At 37.1% G+C, this 13,427-nt stretch overlaps 1 protein-coding gene across 1 annotated transcript in view; it reads left to right on the top strand.

Annotated features, from left to right (window-relative positions):
- LOC119425185 (fibrinogen C domain-containing protein 1) overlaps positions 1 to 13,427 on the top strand; it is a 120,040-nt gene that overhangs the window by 72,568 nt on the left and 34,045 nt on the right. The window contains exon 2 of the mRNA XM_037692722.1: positions 10,828 to 11,307. Coding sequence (XP_037548650.1) covers positions 10,828 to 11,307 — 480 coding nt within the window. The remainder of the gene's footprint in view (positions 1 to 10,827; positions 11,308 to 13,427) is intronic.

Genomic DNA, 13,427 nt, shown 5'->3' with positions numbered 1-13,427 from the left:
AACTTAGTCTGAAATGTTTAATATAACAACTCTAGATGAAATATATAGGTGAACAGCTTTTGCTCACTATTTGGCAAGAAACTGCTCAGTTTTGTCTCTGTCCCCCTTAATTAATGCATAATAAGCAGCTATTAAGTGTTTATAAAGGGAGTAATAATGTATCTATAAACTATTCTTTTAGCCATCTATAAGGGGAGCGTTATTGTAAAGTGGTACCAAGAAGGCTGCCACAGTTTATCGGCCTATGCCTACGCAAAAATGTTTTACTTTTTTATTGGTGATATTAATAAAAATTAAACTACAATGTAATGCAATAGTTGCTGAGCCTCATCCTATCACATACTCCAAGCACCAATGAATGCTGCGTGATCACACCAGATATCGTATTATCACTTTAAATTGTACATATTTTTTAATAGATTAAGAGATTCGACCAAAACGGATTTACCCGTGTCATTTCTCAACCTAAGATTAACTTAGTCTCAATCTCTGGCACAAAAGCGGCAGGTGACATGCATCCCTTCAAGGCTTTGATTGCATATTCAGTTTGATGATTTGAATCATTAAAATGCATGCAGCACTGTAATCAGATATTTAAATACAGAGCCACAGTTTGCGTCCCTCTGTTTGTATTTTTGCACCGCTCTGTGTCCCCCCTTTCTGTGGGTTTGTCCACATGTGCCTGCATGCCTGACTGCACATGTGACTTGAACAAACGCCAACACTGGTGGCCTTGTGTGTTTGTCTCACACAGACGTTCTGTGAATGTGTGCCCAGCTCCTCCCAACTCAAACACCGCTGGTCAGACTCAGAAACTGCCAGGGAGACTCCGGCCAAGGTAAGGCCCTGTCTCAGCCATGTTTACGTTTGCATGCACTAAAGGAAAAGCATGGGAAATATGATTTTTTAAATTTTTTTAACGCATATCAAAGATCTTTATTTGAAATATGAGATTTTTATAGGAAAAATAAAAACTGTCTTTATAATGTGAATTAAAAAAAAATCTGCTCTGTTGAAGGTTAAATAATATTTGTGTGAATGCTATAACATTTTAAAATTGTTTTAAGGCATCAAAATGCACTTTGAATGTAAGAATTATGCCATTAAAGGATGGCAGCAAATCCTTGCGAGCTTGGTTGTATTGGGACTAGCCATTAGCTCGTCAGTGCTTTCAGACTAGGAGTCTATTTAAACAAGGTAGAGTTTTTCAATAAAGTAATGTAATAGTTGAACTGTTTATATTTTTTTGTGCAGACCACCAGACATCTGTTTAATTGTACATTGTTTTAACAAATAGCGCCACATCAGTTTATTAAAGCTCACAAAATTTATACAATTTAACTACAAGACAAGATTTTTTTTTCATGTTAGATTTCAATAAAAATAAATTCAACATATCCTCTTTTAGAACCTAAAACCAGGAAGTATTTTAAATGTTTGCATTCAGTAAAAATAACTCCTAAACAAACAAACACTATTTTTACCAAGCATTTATTCCATCTCAGAAGCTTGGCTCAATGGATATATTCTAACTGATCAAAAGCAGCATGTAGTGGATCAAAACCTTTTTTTTTTCTTCTTTCCTTTCTTTTGCTTCCTGTTGTAAATATTTCATTGTTTTCCTTCCAGGAAAAACAGGGTCAGTCAGTGAATAGTGACTTGCTCAGGCATGGAAGAGATTAGGTATCATCTACAAAAGCTTCTCATTTCACTGTGCGTCGGCAGTGTGAAGGATTATTTCGCATTACACTTCACATTTTGTCACCGAGCAGAAGCGACGATGTGACCTTAGCTCAAGTACCCAGGCACACAGGAATTAGATGGATTAGACCCTGCAGATTTTCCCAAATGAGTAACATGCTCACAGTGTAACGATTCTGCATTAAATGCAAGTGTAAAATTCTTATTTCTGAAAGCAGGTGTAGGAAAACTGAGGTCTTTTTTGTACAATGCAACATTTAAATGTGCTTGAATAATTGATTGCCCTATTTTAGTCTTAATAAGTGTCTGTGTTTATTTTTGACAACAAAAGACTTGTGATATTTTGCTTTTCTAATGAGCCAAGTCTTTTGTATGGAAAAAAAAAATAAGTGTCTGTCAGTTATTATAGGCGAAAGGATATTATCATATACATAAATGCAACTCTTCTCCGAGTCTTATTCGTCTACCCGTCAGAATTCCCCTGTCTTTTTCATAAATCCCAAATGGTATTAAAAGAGACAGAAGGAAATCTGAAAGTCAACCACTAATTACAGAATGGGCCTCAGCTGAGAGGCTTGTTCACCAAAAACAGAGAGAAAAATGTGTTGAGGTTGCTGGCAACCCATACTCAATGTCATTACTCCACTCCGGTACTTGAGCTGAGTTCAGACATCGTGTATTCTGCTGGGACATGAAGCAGACCACTGCTGCATTTGATTTTTTTTTTTTTTTGACCATCAAGCTGATAAAGCAGCAGAAAAGCCTCAGCTGCTAATGTGTTTTCCATTTTATTTTTTGACTTCATGTCAGTCTGCAAGAGTTATAGTGCCTCAACCAATGGCAGTTAATATTACAGCACCTTTGCTTTCAAGACTGTTTTTATGACAAATTGCTATATGGATATTCATTATGCAGACTAATTGACAAAAAAAAAAAAATCATGATCAGTTTCCTTTATTTCAATATTTTCTCCAAGAAAAAAAAAAAAATCATATGTGAATTTTTTTGTTTGTTAAGTTTTTAACTAGTAAACCTTTTAGCATTAGTTGCATGCAATGTGTTTGCAGTTTCATGAAAATAAATAATAATGCTATGTTGCCTCAACATAGCATTATGTTGAGGCAATGTGTTCAGTATAATGGTACTTCCTACAGTTATTTAACAGTCAACAATGGTGTACCACAATGCTCTGTATTAGGTCCCATTATGTTCACAATCTACATAGATAATGTAGGTCAGAGCATCCCTATTGCATCCTTACATTTCTATGCTGATGACACAGTTTTTTATTGTTGAGACAAAACAGTTGCTAAGGTTTTCCAGATTTTGTAATCCACTTTCAACATCATCCAGTCAGATTGGTTCTGTCTCAATCTTGTCCTAAACACTGACAAAACCAAAGGGACTCTTTTTTTTTTTCAAACAGGAAGTCAGTCCCAGCAGTTCTTCCTTTGATGGTACCCCTATTGAGTTTGTCGATTCCTACAACTATGTGGGGATCTTGATCGATTCAAATCTCTCTTTTAAGCTCCATGTGGAAAACCGAGTAAAGAAACTGAAAGTTAAATTGGGTTTCTTTTTCAGAAATAGATCCTGTCTAACTCTGAATGCTAGGAAACGCCTTGTGACTGTGATTTTCCTTCCCTCCATTGACTACGGCAATATTATTTATATAAACACCCCCACAAGCACCCTGCAGATGCTGGATGCTGTCTATCATGGTGCACTAAGATTCATAACTGGCTGTATTTACCGTACCCATATTGCACCCAGTATTCACTGGTTAACTGGACATCATTAACTTCACACAGACTCTCTCACTGGTACATTTTCATCTTTAAATCAGTTCTTGGTCTGCTGCCTTCATACATCTCCTCCTACATGTCTCTGTATGAGTTCAGCTACATTGTGCACCCAAAGGACATTATTACCTGCAGTGTTCCCTCAGTGAGGACTGAACTAGGCAAAAGGGCCTTCTCCTACTCCGCTCCTGTTTCCTGGAATATCTTGCAAAAAGGTCTGAAGCTCTCGACCTTGACCTCTTTAAGTGGCTTCAAACATCTGTTACAATCCTGGCAAAAACCGATGCAGACATGTTCTTGTTTTTACACCACTCTAGAATCTAGCTGGTTTTGTTACATTTTATTTTAAAGACCTTTTTATTTTTCACTTTAAAAAAATAAAAAAATCTCAATTTGTACTTTATGATTGTCTATCATTGTCTGTGTTGTCCATTGTTGTCATCACTCTTTGTTAAAATCAGGTCTCTCTTGTAAATGAGTCCTGGAGGCTCAATGGGATTAACCTGTATAAATGAAGGTTGAATGAATGAACAATTATTTGTTTTAGCAAAACTCTTAAAAAGTGTCTTATTGTGACTATAGTTGAGGAAGAAGTTAAAAATTCAGTCATGAACGGGGTCTGGGTTGATAAATGGGTCAATGAACAAATACACTTTAGGTCAGAAAAAGTACAATATGTTTTTTTTTATGGTATATTGATTATTTTGACCATCATCATACATTGGCATTTATTGGTGAAACTAGCATGACAATTGTCTTCTGACCCAAAGATATTAGTGTCAGGATGTTCATATCTCAGTAAAGGTTATATCTCACTGGACTATGACTCTTGGACAATAGTTTGTAATTCAAATTTGTAAGAACATTTTATAAAAATAGGAAAAAAAAAAAAAAATGTTCCAGTTTCACTCTCTTCTGTATATTTGTAATTAAAGCCAACAGCGTTTGCAGCTGTTTCCGGAGCTTTTTTTTTTTTTGAAAACCACTGATTATTTTTATGTAAACAACTTGCAAATATGTATTCTTGCCCATGCACATTATTGTAGTGTTGCCCATCTTTACCTCATCAAATCTGCTTCAGCTTGCTTTGGAACCACTTTAGCAGTCACCCATTTATTTTTCTGAGTGCACTTTGAAAATAAATAAAGCAAATCTGGACCAGTTTTCATTTATCATCAGCGTAGTTTTTAGTCCTGGCTGTATCCTTGAATGCTCCCATGCAGGTGTTAGAAAATAGCTCTAGCACTCTGGGGCTGTTTGGAAATGACCACAAAGAAAATTTGGATCAATTTGTGTTGACTGTGACCTATTTGTGACTATTTTGAGAGGAAATTGGTTGCAGAATATTTTAAACATGTTCACAGTTAAAGTAAAAAAAGACAGAGACTCTGCCACTCAGGTGAGGGAGCCCCTCAGACTTTTAGAGACATTTTGTAGACTCCCTTAAAAAATGCAGATAGACAGATAGTTGCAGCCCAGTCTGACACTACCTTTATCAAAGGTCTTTAATTAATTTCTTTACTTTTACTTCATCTATTTTTGTATAAATAAAGTGTCAAAGAAAATGAATACAAATGTCTCTTGTTTTTATTAAGAATTAAAGCAGGTAAACCTTTTATGCTTTCCCAGCAATATTCAGAATTAGTCTTTGAGCTAAGATTTTTTTATTTATTTAAACATTATTGAGATTGATTTTTTAAATTTTTGTAATCAGTTTTGTCATAAAAATCAGTACCTTATTGTGATTTGGCTGAAATATTAAAATAAATGCTTTTTTTTTCCTTTCAAGATTACTTAGTACAACAATAGTCATTAATAAAGGTATAAAACTACATATACAGTATTTACCCAGTCTGCACCTGCAAGAAGTTACTTTTTCACTCGTCTGCACCTCTTTTGTTCTGTTCAGGCCTGGCAGTCACAGGTGAGAGGCGGGGTATAGCCTGGACAAGTTACCAGTCCATTGCAGAACAAGAGCAGAAACACAATCATTTATGCACATGCTCAAGGTCAAAGTGAAAAAAACCAAAAAAAAAAAACCTGTGTGCCTTTTTATAATTGTCTATTGTTGTCGCTGTTGTCCATTGTTGTCATCATTCTTTGTTGAAATGAGGTCTCTCTTGTAAATGAGTCCTCGAGGCTCAATGGGATTTATCTGTCTAAATAAAGGTTGAATGAATGAATGAATTTATTTTTACTAATTAACCTAACATGCATGTGTTTGATCACTTCCTCATTTACCTATTTTATCATTCTGGAAGACATGCACATAGTTTCTTCTATGTGCATTACAAAGTTATATGTATTTTGCACAGGTGCAAATTGTATGTCCTTATTTGTGTTTAAATGGTATTTTTTCCCAGATGCTGGTGGCAGGAGGAGACACAGCTGGTGACGGCAGCCGTCATCGCCAGTTCTTTTGACAGCTCGGCATATAAAAGCCCTGTGTAATAAAAGAAGTGTGGAGCATGATTTGATGGGCCATCAGTAAAACGTTTTGCTACTTAAAAGGTTAAAATCTTGAAGCATATCTGTTTTGCTGTGTTCGTTTTACTATATTCGGAGGGTGCAGATGTCAGTAATGTATGTGTCTTGCTGTCAGCAAACCCCGAGAACATTACATCTCTTTTATGTCAAGTTAACCGTCAATATGGCAGCAATGAATATTCAATACAGTTACAATGATGGCCACTGATGTCTTGGCCCCACTGGCAACAGCTCTCAGAGAAACAGCTCTAATGTTACATCGCTGCCATTCTGCAAAGAGTGGCCATTATGCACATTATGTACAGCACAGACACAGATACACACACATCTATACACACACAAAAGCTGAGTCACACTGTCAGAATATCTAAGTTGTACCAGTATTCTAAGATGAGGAAGAAAAAGAAAAGAAAGACACAGAAAGAAAGATAACTTAGCACAGTCCTTATTTATTTTGTAAAGTTAGAGCAAAGAGACAAACTAAAAAAAAGAGCTCATTTTTATTATTATTTAATTATATACTGCATCTGTTTGCTTACTCTGTTAAAACAATTTAGTGGGGTAGATTGAGTTAAAATGATGTTTGATGCAGGCATTAAATAGGGTGGGTGATAGTAGTGGACCAAGCAGAAGTGATAACACAATGAGACTAACCTATATAAATAAAGTTTGAATGAATGAATGATTCTAGAATATGGCCTTTAGGGGCACTTTGCCACCCGTGTTAACAATGACTCTTGGCTTGAACAACACAGTGGACATTTATGTCAGAAGCATTTGTAATATGTCCCCCAGAAAATTTTGAATAAAGTAGATGCCTTTTCCTGCATTCTGATGTACTTTAAGAGTTTTTTTAAACATCTATGTGTACCCACATAAGTAAACACTTGATTCAATAATTATTTTAGAGATCATGGTACAACAAGAAGTAACCTGACCAACAGCTCTCCTTGTGTGAGTAGAGCATGAATTAACCTGACCAACAGCTCTCCTTGTGTGAGTAGAGCATGCTCCGCTTCTCTCATGCATCCTAACACTCCCCCTTCACATATTCCATATTTATTTCAAAATTATTCACCAGTTTGGTGAATCAAAGGTTTGAGAACTGAGTTTCCTTACAAAACCTTAATGATGGTTTCTAAAATGTTCAGGGGTGCTAAGTTCAAATGTATGGGTTCTTGAGCACCCCCAAAAAGAGGCTAAAATCACCACTGGGACCAAGTGTGTGTGTGCATTAAAATATCAAGCCATCTAATTATCCTGTTGTGGTTCCTTATTACAAAACTAGTGGGCATGTGCATGAGTACATCAAGCCACCCTGACAACCAAAGCGGTTCATAATGTTCATGCAGTCGTATGCTTTGGTCTCTGTACAAATCAAAGAGAGAAAAAGACCCCTTCTTTACATTTTGAAACTTTTCAGTTTCTGTTCAGTAAAACTGGTTCAAAACAATGGTTTTCTACCTTGTTGGCAATTAAAGTGTGCAAGTAACATTTTCCAGACAGTGAAGAATGTCTGAAGTTTTCGTTTATGGAATTTCCACTGATCTTACATAAAAGCTCCCATTTGCGTGAGATTCTTTGTCCATGTTCATGTTCTGCTCTCAGTTTCCTGTTTGTTGTGTATTTGGATGTGAGTTTTGAATCATGGAATCATTATCCTGTCATCATCTTTTCATCTGCAGCTTTTTCCAAAGAAAGACTGATTTTTTTTCCTTCAGAATGTGTTCATATTTTGTTTCTTATTTGTGTTATATCAAACCTGATAGGATTCATTTGAAAATTATGCTATCAACCCATTTTTTTAATTTATTTTTTGTTCAGAGTGAGAGAAGACTTTCTACTGTTGGCTTTTTGTTCAAGATTAACAATTTCGAATGCACACAAACAGCAGCGTTTTCTATTTGCTTTTCCAACACTTCTCATATGACTTCTCTAAATGTTTTTATAGTCATCAAAACAGCACTTTGAACCCCTCCATTAATGCTAACCCTTATTGCTTTGTTACACTCTGACCTCACAAGGCATCACTGTCAAAATATCTGTATCCTTTAAATAGCAAAGTATCTATGAGTTTTATTAATAGATTTGATCTCCACACTGAATGATGACCCCACTATAATGTTTATAAAAATCTGGCACAATGTGAATGACCTTTGAGGGTCTTGCAAGGTTTTTAGAGGTATATTAGGAACACAGTGTGTGCAGAATGCATAGAACAACTTTAGTGAAGTTGTGGTGGTTTATCTCAAATGGCTGTAACTACTGCAATGACAGCATTTGCAAGAGAGCCTCTAAATTGTTTACGGGAGTTTTCACATAAATCACAGAGTTTTGCTTAAATTTTAAATGGGTTAAAAAATTGTGCTGCAAATTTTCTCTGAAGATATTCTCAGAGTTCTTGCAGGAATCTCAAACGCTTCCCTTTTAAGTTTCTGTACTTCTAAAGCACAAAGACTGTATTATGAGACATGCACAGCAGCTCTGACAGAAAATACATGGAAATGGGTTGTGATTTAGTAAATGTGGCTATTAAAAATCATCTTCATATCACCCTGCCTGCTGGAAAGCAAACACTCAGAATTCATTGAAAAGGCCACAAAAATTGCTTATTTCCCTACAGTTTCAGTTATTTTAAGCAGGACTGGCCATGCTGTCCTCATGCTTACGATTCCATCCCTTCTACTTTTTTCTGTTATGTTAATGTGACATGAACTTCCATATTGCAGCTGCACACTGGCAGGGCTCTAGAGAGAGTCTGTGGTGAGGTGATATTGTAATCATGAAGTACTGTATATGATGGTATAATCATAAGAAAAGGTAATATTGTATTCATGATGGCAGAAATCTAGATATATCGTAGATATATTGTTCTAGAATTGTGCCACTCAAGGTGGCTGCATGTTTAAGTAGCTGTCACTTTCATTCAGAGATATTGCTTTTGAAAACGTTATTTCCTCTCTTTTTTTTGGGATGTAAATAGCTTCTTTTTTTTTTTTTTTTTTTGATGATTATTTCCTCTGATATGAAATGCTGTGCAGCTAGAAGGATTTTTACTGAAACCTTTTAACATTTGGACATTTGTTATGATGCATAACCATGACAACAAGGTGATTTTACAACCTGGAGCACCTGAGTAACACCTCAAAGCTCAAATAATACCTCAAATACAGCCACAAATCCCAAATGAGTTGTACAGGAGGTGCCATGGATGCATCGCCATCTACCTGGTGGAGATGCTTGAGTGAGAGGCTGCTGAGATCCTTAGCGCTGGCATGAAATGTGACTCACAACAACAAGAAGACCAGGGTCATCCCCCAATGCCTGCAGCTGGATGTCTGCAATGATGAGTAGCTCAACAAGCTGCTGAGAGAAGTGGCCCACGCTCAGGGAGGAGTTCTGCCCAACATCCAGGTGGTCCTGCTGTCCAGGAGGACCGATAGGCTTGCTGGGTCCAGGTGAATGGATCGTCATCTGCAGCCAGTTTCTTCAGATCCGCTGTGGTACAGACTGCTGCAGATCCTTCCTACCCACAGCCATCAGCATCTATAATATATATATAAAGTATTTTGAATTTGAACTGAATATTTAAAGTGTGGTGAGGTCAAATGAGAATAACTCAGGGATGCTATATACATGTACTATATATATATAGGACCTCATTCAGGCCCAATATTTTTCTTTCTGTGGGTGGTGAATAAATCCCCAAGGCTACAAAAAGGGTTCATGTAAGAAAACCACAATCAGCCCACATGAACTCTTTAAATGCATTAGGTAGATGATTAGACAAAAGAGGGCTTTAAAATCGGCTTTACTTCTTAACTGTACACCCCCACATGTCAGGGGTATTTACTACTTTTATGGCCTTTACGCATAGACCATGGGTATACAACAGAATAAAAATGTTTAATGTATAAGATAATTGATTTATTTATTTTTTTTACTTTACTTTAAAGGAATCATAAACCTTTTTTTTCATATTGCAGACCATTACCCCTGTAATAGTGGACTTCAGTGGCCCTCTTTAGCTAATTTGCCTTTTATAGTGGGATTTGTTTCCCCTCACCTTCTCATAAAAGCAGAAAACAAGCACACTCTCACACATGAGTTCACATATTTTCATATGAAACACTCCCTGGTGAAAAAAAAAGAATAGATCAAATGCTGATTCATTTGAGTGAAGATGTTTAAGTAGGTCTTGTGGTTATCTTCTATCCATTTTAGCCTTCATGACCTGAAAATATGGAGCTGGATTCAAAAGCAACATTAAATACTCAGCTTAATAGTACAATTAGTAAGAGACTGTGGCTCCAAAATGATTTGATAATTTCTTCCTTCTACTTGTTCCAGACTATTAGTGTCACCCGCTTTCTTTGACTAATGGTTTTTTAAAGCTTTTATTGTTTTTATTTCTCTGCCAAAACTGTTAAATCAGTATCTTACTGAGGATATTTCTAACCTAGCATCCTTTTCCAAGCTGTATCAATATCAGTGTTACAACATGTAAGTTATTCGGACAGGAATCATTCTGTCCCTTTGTGTTAAAATGGTGTGTTTTTCTCTCATCCTGGCAGTTGAAGGAATCAGCATTCTATTTCTTCACAAATCATCCAAAAAACACATTTTAAAAAGACGCGTATGTGGTTATATTGCATTCCACTGAGAATTGAATAGGTATTGAAAACCTTCTCGGTGATGGATGAAAGTCATTTCTTTCTTAAAAAGGCCATCTCTATGATGTATTTTTTTTATTTTTTATGTTGAAGCAATCTTTATCCTAACGTATATTTTTTTCTTCCTTCCTCTTTTCCTGCCTCCCTTCTTTTTCCTCTCACAGAGGATGAGCTGCAGCTACCTGCTCTGCACCATCCTGCTTTTTGTGGCTGTACTGCTGGCTGTCACAGTGACCGGCACCATTCTTTTTATGAATCACTACCAGGCCCCGCCCTTGTCCGATGGCCTACCACACATTTCTACCAATCAGGATGAAGCAAATGCCCTGGTCACCGTCGAGAGAGGCGACGGTTCTCGCATCAACATCTTCATTGACCCCAACTGTCCTGATTACAACAGCAACTTCATACGGCTGGAGGGTGTTCAGACCTCACTGCTTCACTCACTGACTGACCACGACTCTGACCTGAAGTCAGTGAAAGGCCAGGACCGGGCTCTGCTCGTGAGTCTGGCTGAGGAGGTGGCCAAGCTGTCAGCGCATGCCGGGCAACTGAAAATGGACTATGAGTCTCTGCGCAGAGGGCAGAGTAATCTTGGTCAAGACCTGAACACGCTCCAGACAGAACAGGGACGCCTCATACAGGTGAGATACCTACCCGCATGCAAAAACTTGATAAATATCTGGAAATATATTCAGCTGTTTTACTTGAAAAGATAAAATAAAAAGTAGTTTGCATATAAAAGTTCAGTAAATAAACAGGGTTTATCCTACTGACACATTCAATGGTAAAGTGACTTTAGAAGTGCAGAGTTATGGATGTCTGGAACCATTTTATATGCAGTCTAGTAGACCAGGATACCATCTAATTCTAAAGGTTAAGAGATAATTAGTGGGAGAGACGAGAACAAAATACATTTCCTCAAACTAATCTGTTCGCCATTTGTCGACTTTCCACCCCCTGTTCCTGATATTTGCTGAGATGGTAGATCGTTAGAACTATTTTTAGACAATCCTATATGAACTTTTGCAGGAGGAATACGCTTCACTTCGGTAGAGCTTGTTAGCCACGTATGATTACGTGTTTTAAAATCCTTTCTACGTGGTAAAAACGTGACAAAATCAAACAATTCTGAAGAAGTCAATCCTTGAGATGTGTACAACAGACATGAATTGTTTTATATTCTCTCCTATGCATTGTTTTTATATTAGAGGACGGAGGTAAGCATGGTGTATGTTATGTTGATGTGGTATAACCTTCTTGTTTTCATCAGTGTATAGTTTTGTTCATACCTGTGTTAGTGCTGAATTGTCTCTGTGGCGTTCAGCACCATCTTCTTGGTTCAGTTCTTGTTGCATCTTTCCTTGAGGTAATGGACACATCCCATTCTTCTGTAAGCTTCGAGCCATGATGCCATCTAACATGCTTTAGGTCTTCTTTTTATTCCTAGTGCTGTCTGTGTTGATCTATTTTAGAATATCTTAGTCCAGATCCATGTTCATGGAAAGAATTTCAGGTAAAACAAAAATAACGTTGGTCCTAGTAAAGAACAAACTGAGTGACTAGAAAGAGTACACAAGCAATACAGAATAAATGTTGTTTGACTGTTGGTACTCTTACAACGCTGCATACTACACTTGGGCAACGTATAAGTACCCTGCAGCAACTGCATTGTCAACAATGCTGTATATACAGTATGCTAACAAAACAAATGGATATACCACTGACACACAACTCTAATGCGATAGACAGGAAATACAAAGTACAAGCAATCACACTGCCAAGTACAGACCCCAGTACCATGCCATAGCATATCATCAGATTGTGGAATTTTACTTTTGCTATGTAAGCTTTGTTAATCTGATGCATGTGTGAGGTATTTGACATGTTCAAGTTGCTCCGCTCATGCTACAGAATATAATACCTTGACCAACAAACCTATGGCAAGGTGTTACCAGAGATTATGCTACATGTGCTAGAGTATCGTATATGTGATGAGGTGATGGTATTTTTCTACAGTCAGATATCTGATAAAAGCTCAAAGCAAATACAAAAATGTGAGATTGGGGTGTTACCATAATGCTGCTGCACTTAACCTTTCCACTGTCCATGGGTCATAATGACCCCTAAAACTTCAGCAGGACGTTTAAGTAAATACTGTTATCATTTGCTGTTGTTTGCTAAACTGAAACCTTTCTGAATGCATAAAAAAAATGCAATAATGCAGGAAAAGTCCTTCTCAGTCTTCCTTTATTCCATCATGGTGCCAATCCGTCAGTGAGTTGGTTCTCACTTGATTATCAGCTGCTTGTTTTTGTTCCTCAACAAAAGAGAGGCCACGTTAAAGACCAACATGTTGTAAACTGCTGTTCCATTTAAACTTTTAACAAAACAGTCAGTGTGACTTTTACTGTTTGCTCGTGCCATTTCTGTCCCTGATCCCTGGTGGTGACTGCTAATTAATAAAAGCAACTACACTGAAGCCATTGTGGAGCACTGACAATCAGTCATTGCTTTAAGTACAGTATGGAGAGGCTCGGGAGGTGGATTGTGAAACACCTATCAATATTTATCGATTGCAAAGCCACCTAAGGATGTGTGACAGCTCATTGGAGTTGAACTTTCTTTTTTTATTTAGTCCCTTTCTTCTCCTTGCTGCAAATTCAAGCCATGATCATTCCCTCAGTCAATGCCAACTGGAGCATGTCAGTTCTCCACTGTAATCTCCCAGTAACAGCTAAATTAAAGTGCAAATAGGGCTCAC

This window comes from Nematolebias whitei, chromosome 18, assembly GCF_014905685.2.
Source record: "Nematolebias whitei isolate Nwh7 chromosome 18, NemWhi1, whole genome shotgun sequence".
In the NCBI taxonomy this organism is placed as follows: Eukaryota; Metazoa; Chordata; class Actinopteri; order Cyprinodontiformes; family Rivulidae; genus Nematolebias; species Nematolebias whitei.
Note: the sequence above shows the minus strand (reverse complement) of the source record. Positions and strands in the feature narration are given on the sequence as shown.